Genomic DNA, 15,618 nt, shown 5'->3' with positions numbered 1-15,618 from the left:
CCCTCAGTTCAAAATAAAGGAATTTTCTCACTTGCCTAGCACAGGATTGTATGGAAAAAAACAAAACAAAACAAAACAAAACAAAACAAAAAAAAAAAAAAAAAAAGGAGCAGAATTGCCAGAGACAGATGTGGAAAGATGGGGTTTGAGAAGATACCAAAGAATGAGGGTGAGAAGCCAAAAAAGAAATTCTGTTTTTGAGAAGACACTAAACTGACTCCTTATTTGACTTCCCTCCATTTGCATCAAGTCTTGATCTATAGGAATAGTTTGTTGGGCTTTTTTTTTTCAGTCCAGCTCCCACTGCACCCCAATTCCCAGATTCACTAAGGGAATCTGGTCAGACTGACACAAACACCATCACTGGCAGCTGCCATCACTCATTTCAGAGCCAACCAACTGCAGAAAAAAAGTCTGAAATTCTCCTACCAATATCATTCCTTCTTAGAAGAGCACAATTTATAACTCTACTGCAGCTTTAAAAGAAGACACAATTAATTATTAACCATCCCTTGTGGCTGCCTGGAAAGGGACCTGAACCAACTGAGCTGCTGCTCCCTGCTGATGCCAGGGGTTGGGAAAGCTCAGCCCTGGAGCTGGAGGGGGCTCAGGGACATGGAAACCACAGGTGTGGGATGGAGCACAGGGATTGTCCTCTGCAAAGCTCTGTCACCACATCAGTCACCAGAGTGGAAAAAATGAGCCTGTGCTGAGACTGGACTTGATCTCAAAGGGCCTTTCCAGCCTTAACAATCCTGATTCCATAGGGAAACACACATCTCAATGTCAATGTAAAGCTACTTTAGGAAGAGAATTCTCAGGTGGGTCTCACGTCTCATTATGCAGCAGATCCAACATTACCTTATAAATAAGGTGAATTTTGAAATTAGTTCTTGGAGACTAAATAGAGAATCCCAGAATGGTTTGGGTGGGATCTCAGAGCCCACCCAGTGCCATGGGCAGGGGCACCTTCCACTATCCCAGGCTGCTCCAAAGTCCAACCTGGCCTTGGGCACTTCCAGGGATCCAGGGGCAGCCACAGCTTCTCCAGGCACCACTCCCCAACCTCACAGGGAAGCATTTCTTCCCAATTTCCCATCTATCCCTGCCCTCTGGCAGGGGAGAGCCATTCCCCTTTTCCCTCTGTCATTGGGGTGTCTCCATCCTTCTTGCAGCTCCTCAGGTGCTGGGGACAGACACCTGCTGGGTGGTGTGATGCCCCAGGAGGTGCCCTTGCCCCTCACCAGGACAACAAAGGGAGGGTTTGACATCCCTGCACACATCTGGACTCCACTGCTGCACTGGTGAAACCTCTGGAACACAGCAGGCTTTGAAGCTGCAGCTCCCTTCAAATCCCTGGATGCTCGAGGAGCACCCCTGGCTCCAAGCACCACACTCCAAATTCCACAGCTTTACAAGCACAACGTCTCAGCTGCTTGCCAAGCTCAGAACACTGCAATAAAACACCCACACAGTGACAAGAATGAGACTTTAATCAGTTTTAAGTGGAGTTTTAACACTAAGAGATAAAGGGTTGTTAAACACAATAACAAACGGACATCTGATTTGTATGAGGCATTATCCTGTACATGTCATACTTGGTTTTTGTGTATTCTCAGTTACACACAGAGCCACTGTTGCACAGCACAATAGTATTTGAAGAGGCTGAATCAGAGTAAGGCTGCTTAACAGACTGATTTTTTTTTTTTTTCTTTTAGTATCTATATATATATATGCTATATGAAAACAGACTGGAAATTTGAACTGGCAGAGAAAGGCAGCTCTGCCAAAACGCTGCAGTTGGAGCCCCTTTTAGTGCACAGTCCCACCCCATCCATCTGCATGCACGACACTTTCCATCAGCATTGAGAAGGTAAACGAGGCACTTCGTGGCAACCACAGGCATCGTTAACATATTGCACACATTTGCTAGGACTAAACATGGAACTTGCACACCAGCATCCTCTGTTTGGATTATCTGAAGGGTTTTTTATTTATTTTGTTTTAATTTGGAAAGCTGATTTTGATGCTGCATGTAAACTCCAGTTTACGATGTGTGCCCCGGGGAGGAATCTGGAGGCTGATTTGCACAGCTGCCCTGGAGGAGCTGTGGCAAAGATTTTGACTGGGGCTGCCCAAGCCCAGGGGATGCTTCAGGGCCTTGCAGTTAAGCTCTTACCAAAGTGATGCCTTCAAGTAGTTTCAGACATGTAAGCTCTTGCACATCCCAACAGGCTGAAGCTACAGTCCAGAAACTCAAGGAAAGATTACCTACAGAATGCAGCTCAAGCTAATTATGAATACTGTCATAAATAAAGTTTTAATAAGGACTCAAAAACCTTTCAGTCATAGCAATTCTTGTCAACTTCTATGGGGGTGGTAACTGAAATAAAGTATAGGAGAGTATGTATAATATATATTTATATATATAATATATATATATAATGCCATTTTTCCATTTCCAATGACTACACCATAAAATGTAAGCAAGGCTTCTCAAAGACGTCGAAACATTAAAAAAAAATTATTTAAAAAAAAAAAAAAAATCGAAACCCTCATTCCAACCTTCACATTCCAAAGGAAAAATAACAGTGCAAAAGCCCATCCTTGCATCCTGGTTCCCGATCCGGCGTCACCGACTGCAACTGCACCAGCCAATCCTGATTATCCAAAGTGGGACACGCAGCAGGAACAGTTTGGTTTATTAAGCCAACACAACTTTCAACTGTTATAAACCAGACAGGGTGAAACATGATTGGAAGGGTAAGAGTTAAAATGCCTGTTCCCAAGGGAAAACCACAGCGAGCACTGAACCTTGATCCATTAAACTCTAATTAAACCTGTAAGTCAGAACGTATTACCAGCTTGGTCAGAAGTCAGAATCATGAATCTGAGGAGCAGAATTGACCAACAGAAACCAGGTAGGAATTTTTTTTTTTAAAGCCCTTTACAGCTTGGTTTAACCAATTGTGATTAGTGGAAGTCCTGCCTTGTGTGGTTCAAATTCCAACCATTAATGCTGCTGTACAGGGCTCTGACAGATCCCATTCATAATTCTGGCTGAGAACACAGCTCATGAACTTCCATGTCAGCACCAAGAAGTTAATTAAGCAGGGGGATGTGTGTACTACATCCTAAAAAAAGGAATCAATTTGGGGTCAGCTGTTCAAGGCCCACCTAGAGGGGCCTGTTTTGGCAGTGACTTCACATCTGGATGTGCCAGCAGCTGGACTCCTGAGTCACCTCAGGCTGGGCATGGCAATTGGCCACCAGAAGCCAACTTTGAGCCCTGCCCTTGCTTGTGTCCCTAGGAACAAAAAAGTCCAACACTGCCACTTGGTTTGAAAAAACGATTTGTTGGGTGGTTTGGGGAAAAAAAATACATTTTTTATAGTAATGTATCTGGGACAAGTTCTGCTTTTTAATTTTCATTAGCAGTTGAGAATTTACTGCAACACTGGTTTCCTGTCTCTGGTGTGTAATGTCCATTTTTTTAAACATTGCAGGTAATGAGTATTCAAGTAAAATTCCCTAACAGTTAATGACTTTTTTTTTTAAAAAAAACAAGTGTGCAAAACTGCAAAACTCATTGTAATAGAATGTGTAAGGTCAAAGGGGTGGAACGGCTGACAGAAGTTTGATTGAATAAATGCATCAGAAATCTTCCAAACAAACACTAACCTGGAGAGTCTCCAATGACATTTCCTGTGCACCATTACAAAATCTTTTTATATTCAAGAGAGGGAAGAAAAAAAAAAAAGCTTGCAAGGCAGCACATGAAGTATTCACAGCAGGAATATGATTGAAAAACTACTAATATAAATGTAAGATGTTGACTGATGTTTTTGCACTAAGAGCATCTGACTTTTAGCACTGGCCTTGATTACACAGGAGATGGAGCAGCCATTACAATTCAGAAAAAAATCCCAATAAATCATTGTCAAATTTTGTAACCATTTGTTTCAAGCTCTTACTTTAGTTTGATAGCCTCCACATTTGTATGGTTGAGTCATTGTTGCTGTGTTTCCTTTTGGTTTTTTTTTGTTTTGTTTTTCGTGACCCCAATTCCTTGTCTCCCTTCATTGCGTGGGTCTCGTGGGTGTCGTGAAGGTTCATTCCTGTACCCCTAGACAGAATCACTCCCTCTAGCTGCCTTTTCTAGCACCATTACACTTAAAAAAAATGAAAAATGCACAAACAACAAGCAGTGACAGCGGCGACTCCTCACCCATTGTCCCGGATGAATTAGGGCAGCATGCTGAGGAAAGGTGCATGGAACAGCCGGATATGGTACACAGGCCACGCGCCTTTCCGAGCATCACCTTCCAGCCCCCATCCAAAAAACATGCATTAGAATGTAGGAAAAACCTTCTAGAAACATCTCTTAGCCAACTGCAGACTTTTCTGTTGCCACACAAGTGCAAAAAAAGGGGCAGGATGTGAACCTGTAAATATTTTTTTTTTTTTTTTCGGTTTTTGAAACTTCGTTTGGTGACAGAACACAAAAGGAAAAATTCCTACGCATACACATTAGGTCTGTCTCCACTTTTATAAAACTGGAATAAAATGGGAAAGTGCCATGTTTATAGTTCCTAATTGAAGTTTTAATGTCCTTTGACACAAAAAGGTATATACATATAAGAGCTACGTAACCTTTCTTTTTCCCCCCCGACTGGACAAGTGTCAAACCCTGTAGATTTATAGGGCAAAACAAGATTGGTCAGGAAAGAATTGTTCCTATAATTGGTAATCTGACACTATGTCCTTTTGCCATTTAGAAAGGTCCTTTTTTTTTTCAGTTTATTCAAGTTTGTCTCTCTTCATGGTTGGTTTTTTTGTATGTTTTTTTTATCTCTGATAAAAAAAATATTCAGACTTTTGTAATCTGCGTATGCTGATCTTCATCAAAAGGTTCATTCTCTGGATCAGAGTCAGTGGTGTCAGAGTATCTATAATGATCAGGTTCATTGTCACTAACATCTGGTGTTACAGAAGTTGAACTGCTAGCCTCTGGGTTTGATGGCTCTTCTACTGTTTTTGTGAAAAATAGCTTCACCTGGGGAAGGAAAAAACAACATTTAAAAAGGGAACCTGGACTTCAACTGAGCACAGGCAACAAAGCAATTTTTAACAGCACAGGTCCTTTGCCATGCTGAGTCACACCCATGCTCCTCTCCCCAGAGAGAGCTTTGCCAGCCTCTCAATACCATCCCTGCAAAACAAAGGCCTGGCAAAGCAGCAGGATTTTCCAGCCCAGCTGCAGGAACTGTGTCTGGCTGAGTGCTCAGGTGCTCCTGCAGCAGCAGGACATCCCAGCACACCAGGCCACACCACCCTCCTGCCTTCCACAACTGCCAGAGCACCAGGAGACTGCAGCAAGAGTGCACAGGAATGAACAAAACACTCTCTAATGGTGACTGGCATGTGGGAAGCCTGATCCAAGCAATATTCCAAGCAGCTATGACCATACCCTTCAAATGAGGACCAGCTGATTTTTTGTGAGGAAGTTAGAAAATGCTGGAACTCTTACAAATGCCTTTTGCATGTTTAAGACACTGCTGGCAATGGCTCATATTCCCCAAAACTCAACTGCCAGGGTAAGGTATTCCCAGAATCATGGGACAGCTGGGGTTGAAGAGACCTCTGGAAATGACCCAGCCCAGGTGGGCCTGGAAAGTCTCCAGAGGAGGAGATTCCCTCCCCAGGCAGCTGTTCCAGGGCTCTGCCACCCTCATGGAATGAAGTTCTTCCTCCTGTTGAGGTGGAACTTATGTTTTAGTCCATGGCCTTTGCTTCTCATCCTGTTACTGGCACCCCTGAACAGAGCCTGGCACCCCCTCTGCCATCCCTGGAGATGTCTGTTCTATTGATGGGATCCCCCCTCAGCCTTCCCTTGTCCAGACTGACCAGGCCCAGCTCCTGCAGCCTCTCCTCATCAGAGAGATGCTCCAGACCCCAAATCATCCTTGTGGCCCCTCTGCTTCCCATGGAACAGGCACTGCTGCAAATCAGCTCAGGAGTTCAGCGTGCCCAGCCCAGACCTCAGGCAATGCTGCTGGAGCAGGGAAGATCCCACCTGGTCACCAGCTCTCCCACACCTCTGATGGCTTCCACAAACATCTGGAACAACCTCAAGACTTCAACCCCAGCCTCTCATCAGCTCCCCAAAAAGCAGATGAAAGTACAAAGCTCAAAGCTTTGCTAAGTGATGGCAACACCAACACATGAACTCAGCTTCTACACAGCAGTTTCACATGGTCCCTCCAAAGGCAAGACAAACAAATCATGCAGCTTTTCAGCTTTGCCCACACATAAAATATACTGACCTTGAAGTTTGGAGAGAAATATCTGTTGGCTTTGTCTTTATTTGCTTTGTCTAGATCGTTTTTTGTTAATGTAAGGATTAAATATTCCTTATCATTATCTGAGCGCTCTGTACTGAAAATACCATCAAGTTCCTGATCTGCAACTAGACTTCCATTTTCTACTTTGTCTGAATTTTCATCCAGTCCTATGAAGAATGTATTTACCCAAAAGTGAAACATTTTGTCCTGGGGGAGGAAGAACACAGAAAACAAGCTTGCTTTAGTATTCACTAATGGCACGTTAATTAGTCTGCTATCAGCATCTGGTCAAAAACAGATTTGGAGTATCAGGCAAAACTTGGTTGGACAACAGTATGTCATTTGTTACATTGCATGCAAAGACATTTTCACCACATCTCCTGGACAACACACAAAAATCTGCATTCATCAAGCTCAATTTTAACCAATTAAGCTTTTAGCAATCACTCATGGAGAGCTGGGCTGAAAACTATCATACCTGCAATAAAAGCAGATGATAATAAATTCAATAAACTAAAACTTGCCAGCACAAGGCATAAATACATTCTTTTTACTCACACCTTGCCAAGCAATCCCTAAACCCAACAGACAACCTCAACAGCTGAGGTAATACTGAATCTCCCCTGTAACAGAAAGCTTTTCTTATTCTTTTACAGAATTGTATAAAATTGAGCTAATTTTATACAATTGAGCAAAACTACAAATCCACTATGACAGTAAAGGATTCATGGGTGCTTTGCTGAGATGCTTTCACCTATCCAGACCTTTGCTGAGCAGGACTAAGAGGAAGGCAGAGCCAGTGCCTGCTGTTCTGCCACTCAGCAGGAAGTTTTGAGGGAAAAACCAAAAAACCAAGGCAGTGACAGCTGAAGGATGTTCAGCCTAAGCAGAACTTAATAGACAACCATCTTTTTGATTTGATTCTCCACTCTGCCACAGCTCCAGCTGTACCAGGAGGCAGGAAATCCCTGCATCAGAGACCCTGAAGGCTCTGGAGAAGCAGCTTTCTGCCAGCCCAGAGCTGATGTTTCCCAGGTCAGCTCTCTCCTGATCACACATTAAACCCCTCTCCATCTAACACTGAGCAACATCCACTTGCTCTATACACACAAAATCTTCTGTTTGACTCTGATGTGGCTTTCCAGGCCAAAAATCCAAGATGCCAGTTCTTCCCACAATGGTCAATATTCCTGCACTGCTACTAAAGCTGCAGGAAAGTAACCCATTCCAGGATCTAACCTTCCTTGGTATTACACAGGACAAGAACACAAACTCACTCCTTCTGAGCTAACTTACCTATTTTGGTTTACCAATGAGATCTAATTCCAGTCTCTTACTGGAAAATCCATGTATTGCCTTATCTTTCTATTAATCTCTGCTGGTAAGGAAGCAGGGGGGAAATCAGAGGTGGAACAGAAGTGGTTCCAGTGTGTGTGACACAAGCAGGCCTCCTGCTGAAGGCAGTTTGGCAGCAGCAAAATACCACAGAATTTTCCTGAGCCAATGAAAGAAGGCAGGGAAGAGTTGGACTACTTCTTAACTCACACTCATCCTCCCCACAAATTTATTCAAACAAGATACTGGGAATTCACAAAGTCCCTCTCCACCACAGGTCAGCAGACAGATTTTCAGTATTTTAGGTAAAGCCTACAAAACCCCTTCTGCCTTGTCTGCATTTTTGTAAGCACTTGAGAGACCCCAAGACAGAAGTTAAAAATCCATCCAGGACCACTGGCTAGTTGAGTAGTTGAGCTGAGTTCCTCACTTCACCACTTGCCTCTCTCCAGCACTTTGGGAATCAAGTTCATCTAACAAATTGGGGAGTCTAACAGATGTTTCCCACTGCCCCTGAGTCCCTTCAAGCCATCCCATCTCTTTAGAAGCCCTCTTGGAGCCCATCCATGGGAGGCAGCAATTAGCAAGTTCTTGCCAGGCCCTGCTTATACATTTCACCTCCTCCTCTTTCCCCCAGAACAGCCTCAGAAATGCCCTGCCTGGGTCTGGAAGTTGAGGATGAATACCCTGGGCTCACTCTGCTGATGCCTCTCTCCCAGAGGAAGAGGTAGCAGCCAAAATCCCTGTGAAGAAAACATCAGGGTACTCCAATCCAGGCTCCTCCTCACTCACACCCTAAGAAGGGACTCCAAGGAGCTGAGATGTTCATTCCTGCTCAAACCAAAGGACCTGCTCAGGTCAAACAGAGACAAGCAGCAGCTTTCCTGCTGAAAACCCCTCTGGTGCTGGTCCCCAGTGCCTCCTGTGTCACTCCAGGGAGGGGAGGACACACTGCAGGCCATGGATGGTTGGAGAATGGCTCCTGTCACCAGCAGGAAAGCAGTGCCAGAGAAAAAGAGGCCACGGGATGGGAATCAAAGCCAGCAGAAGGCACAGTTTTGTCATGCCTCACCTTCAGCTCCATGAGTGGAGAACCAGGAGGGATTTAGCTGGCACTTCAGGGGCTGGGGGAACTCAGCTTCACTGACAGGGGCTGACAGACAACAAACCTCTCACTAGACAGCTTTTAATCTGTGTTCCTCAGGATAAATTTGCAGAGGTCTTCAGGGACTCAAACTAAACAATACAACTCAGCTGAGCTGGTCATTTTTCCTTTTATCTCCCTCCAGCTTTTTAAAGCATCAAGTTATTTTCCTTTCCTTCCCACTACACAACTTAATTAGCCTAATAAACTGAGTTCATGGGTCTTGGAACATGGCATGGCCACTTAAATTGAGGGAAGACTTGGTCATGTTTTTTGGAATTAGCTCTTAAGGCTGATAACTTGTCACTGTTTTCACTGAAGAGCAAATCCCTTATTCAAAGTGAGGATTCAGCTAAAGCATCAGGATCCAAGATATTTAATGGGAGACAAGGAAGAAAGATGATGTAATATGGGCCAAAGATAGGAATTTTAAAAATCAAGGCATGAACTGAACTCAGGCTTTATATAGCAAATCAAAATACCAGACCAAGTGCTCACATAACACAAGCTAATGAATAGACTTCTGGAAAAAAAAAAAAGTATTAGAGACTGTTTTTCAATGTGTTTTGCTTCACTTCCAGTTACATCACAGACATCTGTCTTAAAAAAAAAAATAAACCACAGATGTACTTCTTCCCACAACCAAATCTGTGCCATAAATCTCCAGTGCAGTATAAGATGAGACAGAGGCTGATTTAATCCCACAATTCTGACAAACACTGCTTGTCCCTACCTTGTGCAGTTTCTCATACTGACTGAAAAACATTCTCCACTCTAGAGCTGGTCTCTAGCTGCAGACTGAGACCCAAATCCAAGATTTAAGCCATCAGTCAGGAGTTCCCATGCCCTCCTGAGAGTTTAACTTTTGCAGAGAGATCTACAGGCACTTGCAGCCATTATTGCAGCACCCACTGAGGGTCTGGAGATGCTCTCCAAGAATGGAGATCATGGTTCAGCCTGTTCCCTAGGCCTGCCTGATGGAACTTCCTGTACCATTTTCAGATCAACACTGAGTCTTCTGACATTTTCAGAGTTCATTCCTCAGCGTTTGCTTAACAGCAACTGCCCAAAGTCTTGTTGAACTCTGCAGCAGAACTTATCTCCAGACTCGAGAGATGAAATGCAACTGCTCAAACAATGCTGACAGCCCTCCTACACTGGAGCCTGGGGATAACACACCACTGACTCTCACAAATTAAACCCACATCAACATTTCCCTCTCATCTCTACTGGGAGGACTCCCAAAAAAAGGTCTCCTTCACCCCCAGGCTCTGGAGGCAGGAAGATGAGGAGATTTCTGTATTTCTGTATTTTTATAACAAACTCCCATTGAACAGAGTGATCTAAGGATACTCTGAAATACTTTCAGATTATCACGTCAACATCAATAGGTGGAAGAAAAAGGCTTTGCAGAGATCCATGGAAGCAAAACTAGAGTGACTACAGCAGCATCTGAGATGGAAGAACAGTCAAGCTACAACAAAAAACCATGCTAAAAAAAAAAATCCCCAAATTACTAACTTCTACCCATCAGAAATTCATACACAGTCACAGCACTTGAGCCTCAAGCCATTTTGTTCTCATGTGGGCATGCACTTCATTCTTGAAAGGAAGTAGCTTCAGAACACTGAAGAAATACTCTGAGAATACAGTAAACAACTTGATTAGACAAGACAAGACCAAGAGCTGGGACTTCCTAACTGATGCCAGGTGGCAGAAACTATGGAAGGGATGAAACTTTACCAAGGCTGTCAGCCCTGTATCAATACCCCAGTGGCACCAGTGATGCTGTGGCTGAGGTAGGCTCCCAAAAGCCACTGAATTTGCTTAAATTAACTTTTGCCATTAAAAGAAAGGACAGTTGGCTACTTTAAATCTCACACTGACTCTGCAAGGTTAGGTGTTTGAAGGCATTTGGTCATTCTGATTTGGTCTGGTTTATGGATAATAATTTTATCCAAAATGAGCCTTAACAAAATTGAGGAGAGCCCTCCCTACAGAAAACTCTGCAGATAATCCTGCTCTTCAAGGGATTGGGAAATTTGGAAGCAAGTATAGGTGAGGGAATCTGGGGCACTTACATCTGAGATCAGTGTTATCAAACAACAAACCAGAGCCAGGGCAAAGAAGTTTTCCTCATCTCCACAGATGAGACACAGCCATGCTCCAGACTGAGGCTCAGAATGGATCAGGAATAACCAATAATTGATCTCATCAGGTTTTTTTATTATGCTAAAGTTAAAATACAGACTGGTCAATATGTGATGTCTTTAAGACTTGTTTAGCTACCTATAATCTGCTACAGAAAACCTGGGAAGAACAAAGCAACAGACTAATAATTCCACTTTTCAAAAACCTGGTTAATAAACCAGAATCTCTGAAAGGTAAGATGCTGTTACTCCTAATTATGCTGTTCCTCATGCATTAGGTGATCACTGCATAGAGACATCTTTAAAATACAAGTCTCCTCAGTGGAGGGCCTTCACTTTTGGGGTTTTGGGTAAAAGCTGTGTAGACAGTTGATGTAGAAAAGGAACAGGCACAGATGTGAAACAGCTGAACAGAGAAACGTGTTCAATTTGAGCCAAGGTAGGTTCTTCTGGCACCAATAACCCCTTTTTTTTCTGCAACAACCTGTCCAAGGACCATGTGGAAGGATGAGCTCCTGTGTTTGCAGCACAGCTAAGAGAGGTGACCTTACCAGAACTGTGGAACTTCTCACACCTATTTTCCTTTGTCCTCGATTCATACTGAAAGCTCAGGCAATAAGACACTTGATTCAACAGATATTTCAGAGAGATTATCAAGATGTTTTTTTTACTGGGTAATGAAGGGGCAGTTTCCATCTCAGAAAAGGCTGCAGATGTGAAAAGAACCACCTTCACCATTTCTTTGGCTCTACCAGGCCAAAACCACTGAGAAACTGAGCACCTCTGCATTATCTGTAATCCACAGAACCCAAATAGTTCAGGTATCTGATGAGAATAGACAAAAAGAAAAAAAAAAATCAAAAACCAAAAAAAAACACAAAGCCAAACAGCTACTCAGAAACTACAAAGATTCTCAAGAAATGAAACCACAATCTGACAACTCTGAAATGAAACTCTAGCACAGCAATCCTCCTGCTGTGGCTCTGCACCTCTACAGGCTCCTGAAGACCCAATTCATACTGCAGAAAGTGTGTGTGCTCACAAGATGCTCTCATTATGCTCTGGTCTCTGGATCTCAGTGCTCTCTCCAAGGGTAAAACAAATACAGGAGTTTGTTCCTAGGGCTACAGAGCCAAGATCCAGCAGCTGAGCTGCAAACTGGTGCTTCAGGGATGGGCAGGGCAGCACTTCCATCAGGTATGCCTGCAATCCATGTGCTGCTGGAGATGGCAAAGAAACAGCAAACTCACAGTCCAGATAGGAGAGAGCAGATAAAGCAGGACCTTGTCTCAGATGCTGGGGCTTTGCATCACCTCCTCCCTGCACCCCTCATGTCTACATGGCTGCTCCTCTGAAAGACCTTCTCAAAACTGGCTGCTGCACATCAATAATCTCAGCTTTGAAGCAGAATTTCTACTTTTAAAATGCTTTTACAGTCTCTGTACTGCACCTAACTGCAATGACTCAAAACATCTCATCAAACAGGCAGAGAAGGAAAACAGGGCAACTAAGGAACTGTCCAGAAACTTTTGCAGATACCAGCACATGAATTCAACTTGTTCACACAAGCACACCCACACAACATTGTGCATGTATCTTCACACACAGCTGGCAGGTACAACCTGTGTGCACAGCTCTAAGTGATGTTACCTCATCACTTCTTTGTCTCTTGATCCACTTTAGCATTTCTTACTTTTAGGAATTCACTCACTGAATGCTCCTAAGTTTTCTAACCACCATTCAAGAGGGCATAACTACTGATGAGGAGTTTTAAGTAGCAAATACCAAGGTAGCCTTTAATCAGAACAATCTCATCCTCACTTTTCACTCTGGTAGATCCAAAGTGGCTCCACAAGCACCAGAACTGAAGAAAGGATTCAGCTTTAAGAACTGGCTGACTTTGGTTTCAAAGTAAGTCTTAGACTATTTTTTTTCCACAACTGAGACCCTACCAAAATCCTCAGCTCTGAGGGAATTCTCTAATGTCAAGGCACTGCAGCTGGGAACACAGAGGTGGTGGAAGAGATTGCAGAGATACTTTTCACAAAGTGCGTGGGAACTCAATTATCTCAGAAATCCAGCTAAATTTGACAGATGGGTACAAATCAGCCAACAGCACAGACAGGATCTTCTCTGCCTGCTCAAACCTCAGGAAAATTTAGTGAAGAAAACAGCTGGAGTTAACTTGCTCAGTATGCAAGTCTATTTTTAGAAGGTGAATGTTTCTTCCTCAATTAGATTACTCACTACTACCCAAACGACTGCAATACAGACCCAGGATCATTTTTACCCAACCTTTGTACTTAATCTCACCAACTCCCCAAACATCCAGCTTTCATTTTGTGGTCGATTGGCTCCTTGGGAAAACCAGACATCAAAGAATGAAATGCCGTGATTACACAGCCCTGAAAAAATAACCAACATCCCAACCCCCAGCATCAGGGGCTGGCTTGACAACATTTTCCAGAAAAAGCAAAGGAAACCAACCTTTTTCAACATCTTGTTCTGTTTGTGGAAAAATTCCACTTTGATATCACCGCATACCGGCAAAGGTTGAGGGAATTCAAAGTACATGTACTTGTCTTCACGTCGTGAGGGTCCTGAAGGGGAGGTGAATATCTTTACCTTTAGCTGGTATACCACAAACTGAGGATCTGTGTGGCAAAACAGAATGGCACTTGGTGAGAAAAACCTCAAAAGTGTCAAAAAGCACAATATTGGTAGCAGAAATTAAATCGTGAGCTGTGGTGTTTTCAAAGCTAACTAAACTTCTGTGAAGGGTTTAACACCACAGGGGATCAAACTTTGCCAGATGCTACTGGAAAACCTTAAAAATGTCTGTCCTTCACTTTCAGGTCACCAGGGAGCTCCTAAAACGTTATTTCTTTTTAATATAATGACTGTAAAATGAGACAACTGCTTGACTGTTCTTTGCATTTTCCCTCTCCTCTCTATTACACAGACCAAAGTGAGAGGTTTTATTCTCTCTTGCCTCTTCTTCCAATTGTAGAGTGGCTGGTCATGCCAGCACAAACTGACTCTGCTCTTACACAAACAAGCAAACACATGGACAAAATTGAACATTAATACTGAAAAACAACCAGCACCAGCAGAGCCTAAGCTGGTCTGTAAACCATCACCAGAGAAGTGCCAACCCTGGCATAACTTCCTCAATTAAATCTGCAGGGGTAACACCAAAATTAAGAGGGGTTTTGGTCCAGTTTAGAGGAGTTGCTTTGGAAATGGTCAGGTCAGCCCTGAGCTGTGGAAGCCCCTACTAAACACACCCACACTGTCCTGCTGAAGGGCCCAGCAATGAAACTATTACTGGCAGGCTCAGAGAATCCCAGAATGGTTTGGGTGGGAAGGGACCTTGAAGGCCATCCAGTGCCATGGGCAGGGACACCTTCCACTATCCCTATCTTCACCACTCCCTTCTTCTGACTAAGCTCTCCCCCACAACGAGTGTCAGGGGCACCCTGTGCCAGGGCCTGCCCAGGAATATCTCACCTAAATTTCCCTTCTGACAGCATCAAGCCATTCCTCCCCATTCTATCACCACAGCTCCTGTTGCAGTCCCTCTCCAGCTTCCCTGCAGCCTCTTCAGACCCTGGAAGTTGCTGTGCCTTCTCTTTCTCTCCTTTGAATCCTCAGAGCTGTGAAACTGTCATCCCCTCATTCTGCCCTAGAGGCTGGGCTCTGCCAGTGACTTTAAAGCAGCAGAATGGTAACAAAGGAAGGCAGCCTGGAAGTTATCACATTGGTAAAATTACTGCCATCACAGCTGGCAACACAGACCATGCACTGCACATACTGAAAAATCACTGAGAACTCCACAGAACCTTCAAATACTGCAGCCTACAACTGTTGAGCCTGATAGTTAATTTATGTTCTCAGGTGCTTGGCCAGTCTGTTGTCTATCCTAACATCCTCCTGTGAAAACACCACCCCAGCAGCCTCCCATGGACACACAAGTCAACTGACTTGAGCAGTTCAGACTCACAAGCACAGCACAGTTCATCCAAAACATTAAATAAGTGTAACTTCAGAAATCTGTAACCTCCACACCTCTTCCCTGAGGCAGAGGGGTTTTGGCAGAGGCTCCTCCCTGCCTCCTCCAGTACAGCCTGACAAGCTGCTCCATTGTTTCTGGTGTGTGTTACAATGTTCAGGTACTGTCTCACAACAATATTAACAGGGCAAGTTTAATCAAAGCCACAGGAGGCACTGGAATTAATTACACATTGCTGTAATCCCCATAGCAAAACCATTAGATTTTTTCCACCAACAAAAAAAGAGCACGCAACACAAGGCAGTCACTGCCCTGAAACACAGCCCACAGGACAGAGCAGAATTTGTTTTTGTATTTCAAAGCTTCACAAAATCTGCTGTTCCTTACTCACACAGTGTATCAGCAGATGAGATTAACCATTTACCAGGTGTATTAATGCTTTAGAAACCTCCACATAAAGAAATGTTTACTCCACAGTTAATAAGATATTTACCCAGTTGAACTGATTCTTTTTTTTTTTTTAACATCATGGGAAGAATGATGTTGCTGCATTGGAAGCCAACATGCCATTAGGCAAATGTTTTTCAGCAATTCATGTTTCCCAAGAGTTGCTGTGCTAAAAAAGAAGGAGGC

General features: G+C 43.6%; 1 protein-coding gene across 1 annotated transcript in view; it reads right to left on the bottom strand.

Annotated features, from left to right (window-relative positions):
• Window positions 1–1,475: 1,475 nt before the first annotated feature.
• PTEN (phosphatase and tensin homolog) overlaps window positions 1,476–15,618 on the bottom strand; it is a 47,764-nt gene continuing 33,621 nt past the window's right edge. Inside the window, exons 7-9 of the mRNA XM_056495535.1 lie at window positions 13,461–13,627; window positions 6,327–6,551; window positions 1,476–5,056 (exon numbers count right to left, since the gene is read on the bottom strand). Coding sequence (XP_056351510.1) covers window positions 4,871–5,056; window positions 6,327–6,551; window positions 13,461–13,627 — 578 coding nt within the window. The 3' untranslated portion in view covers window positions 1,476–4,870. The remainder of the gene's footprint in view (window positions 5,057–6,326; window positions 6,552–13,460; window positions 13,628–15,618) is intronic.

Source organism: Oenanthe melanoleuca, chromosome 6 (assembly GCF_029582105.1).
Source record: "Oenanthe melanoleuca isolate GR-GAL-2019-014 chromosome 6, OMel1.0, whole genome shotgun sequence".
In the NCBI taxonomy this organism is placed as follows: domain Eukaryota; kingdom Metazoa; phylum Chordata; class Aves; order Passeriformes; family Muscicapidae; genus Oenanthe; species Oenanthe melanoleuca.
This window is presented reverse-complemented; position numbering and strand designations above follow the sequence as displayed.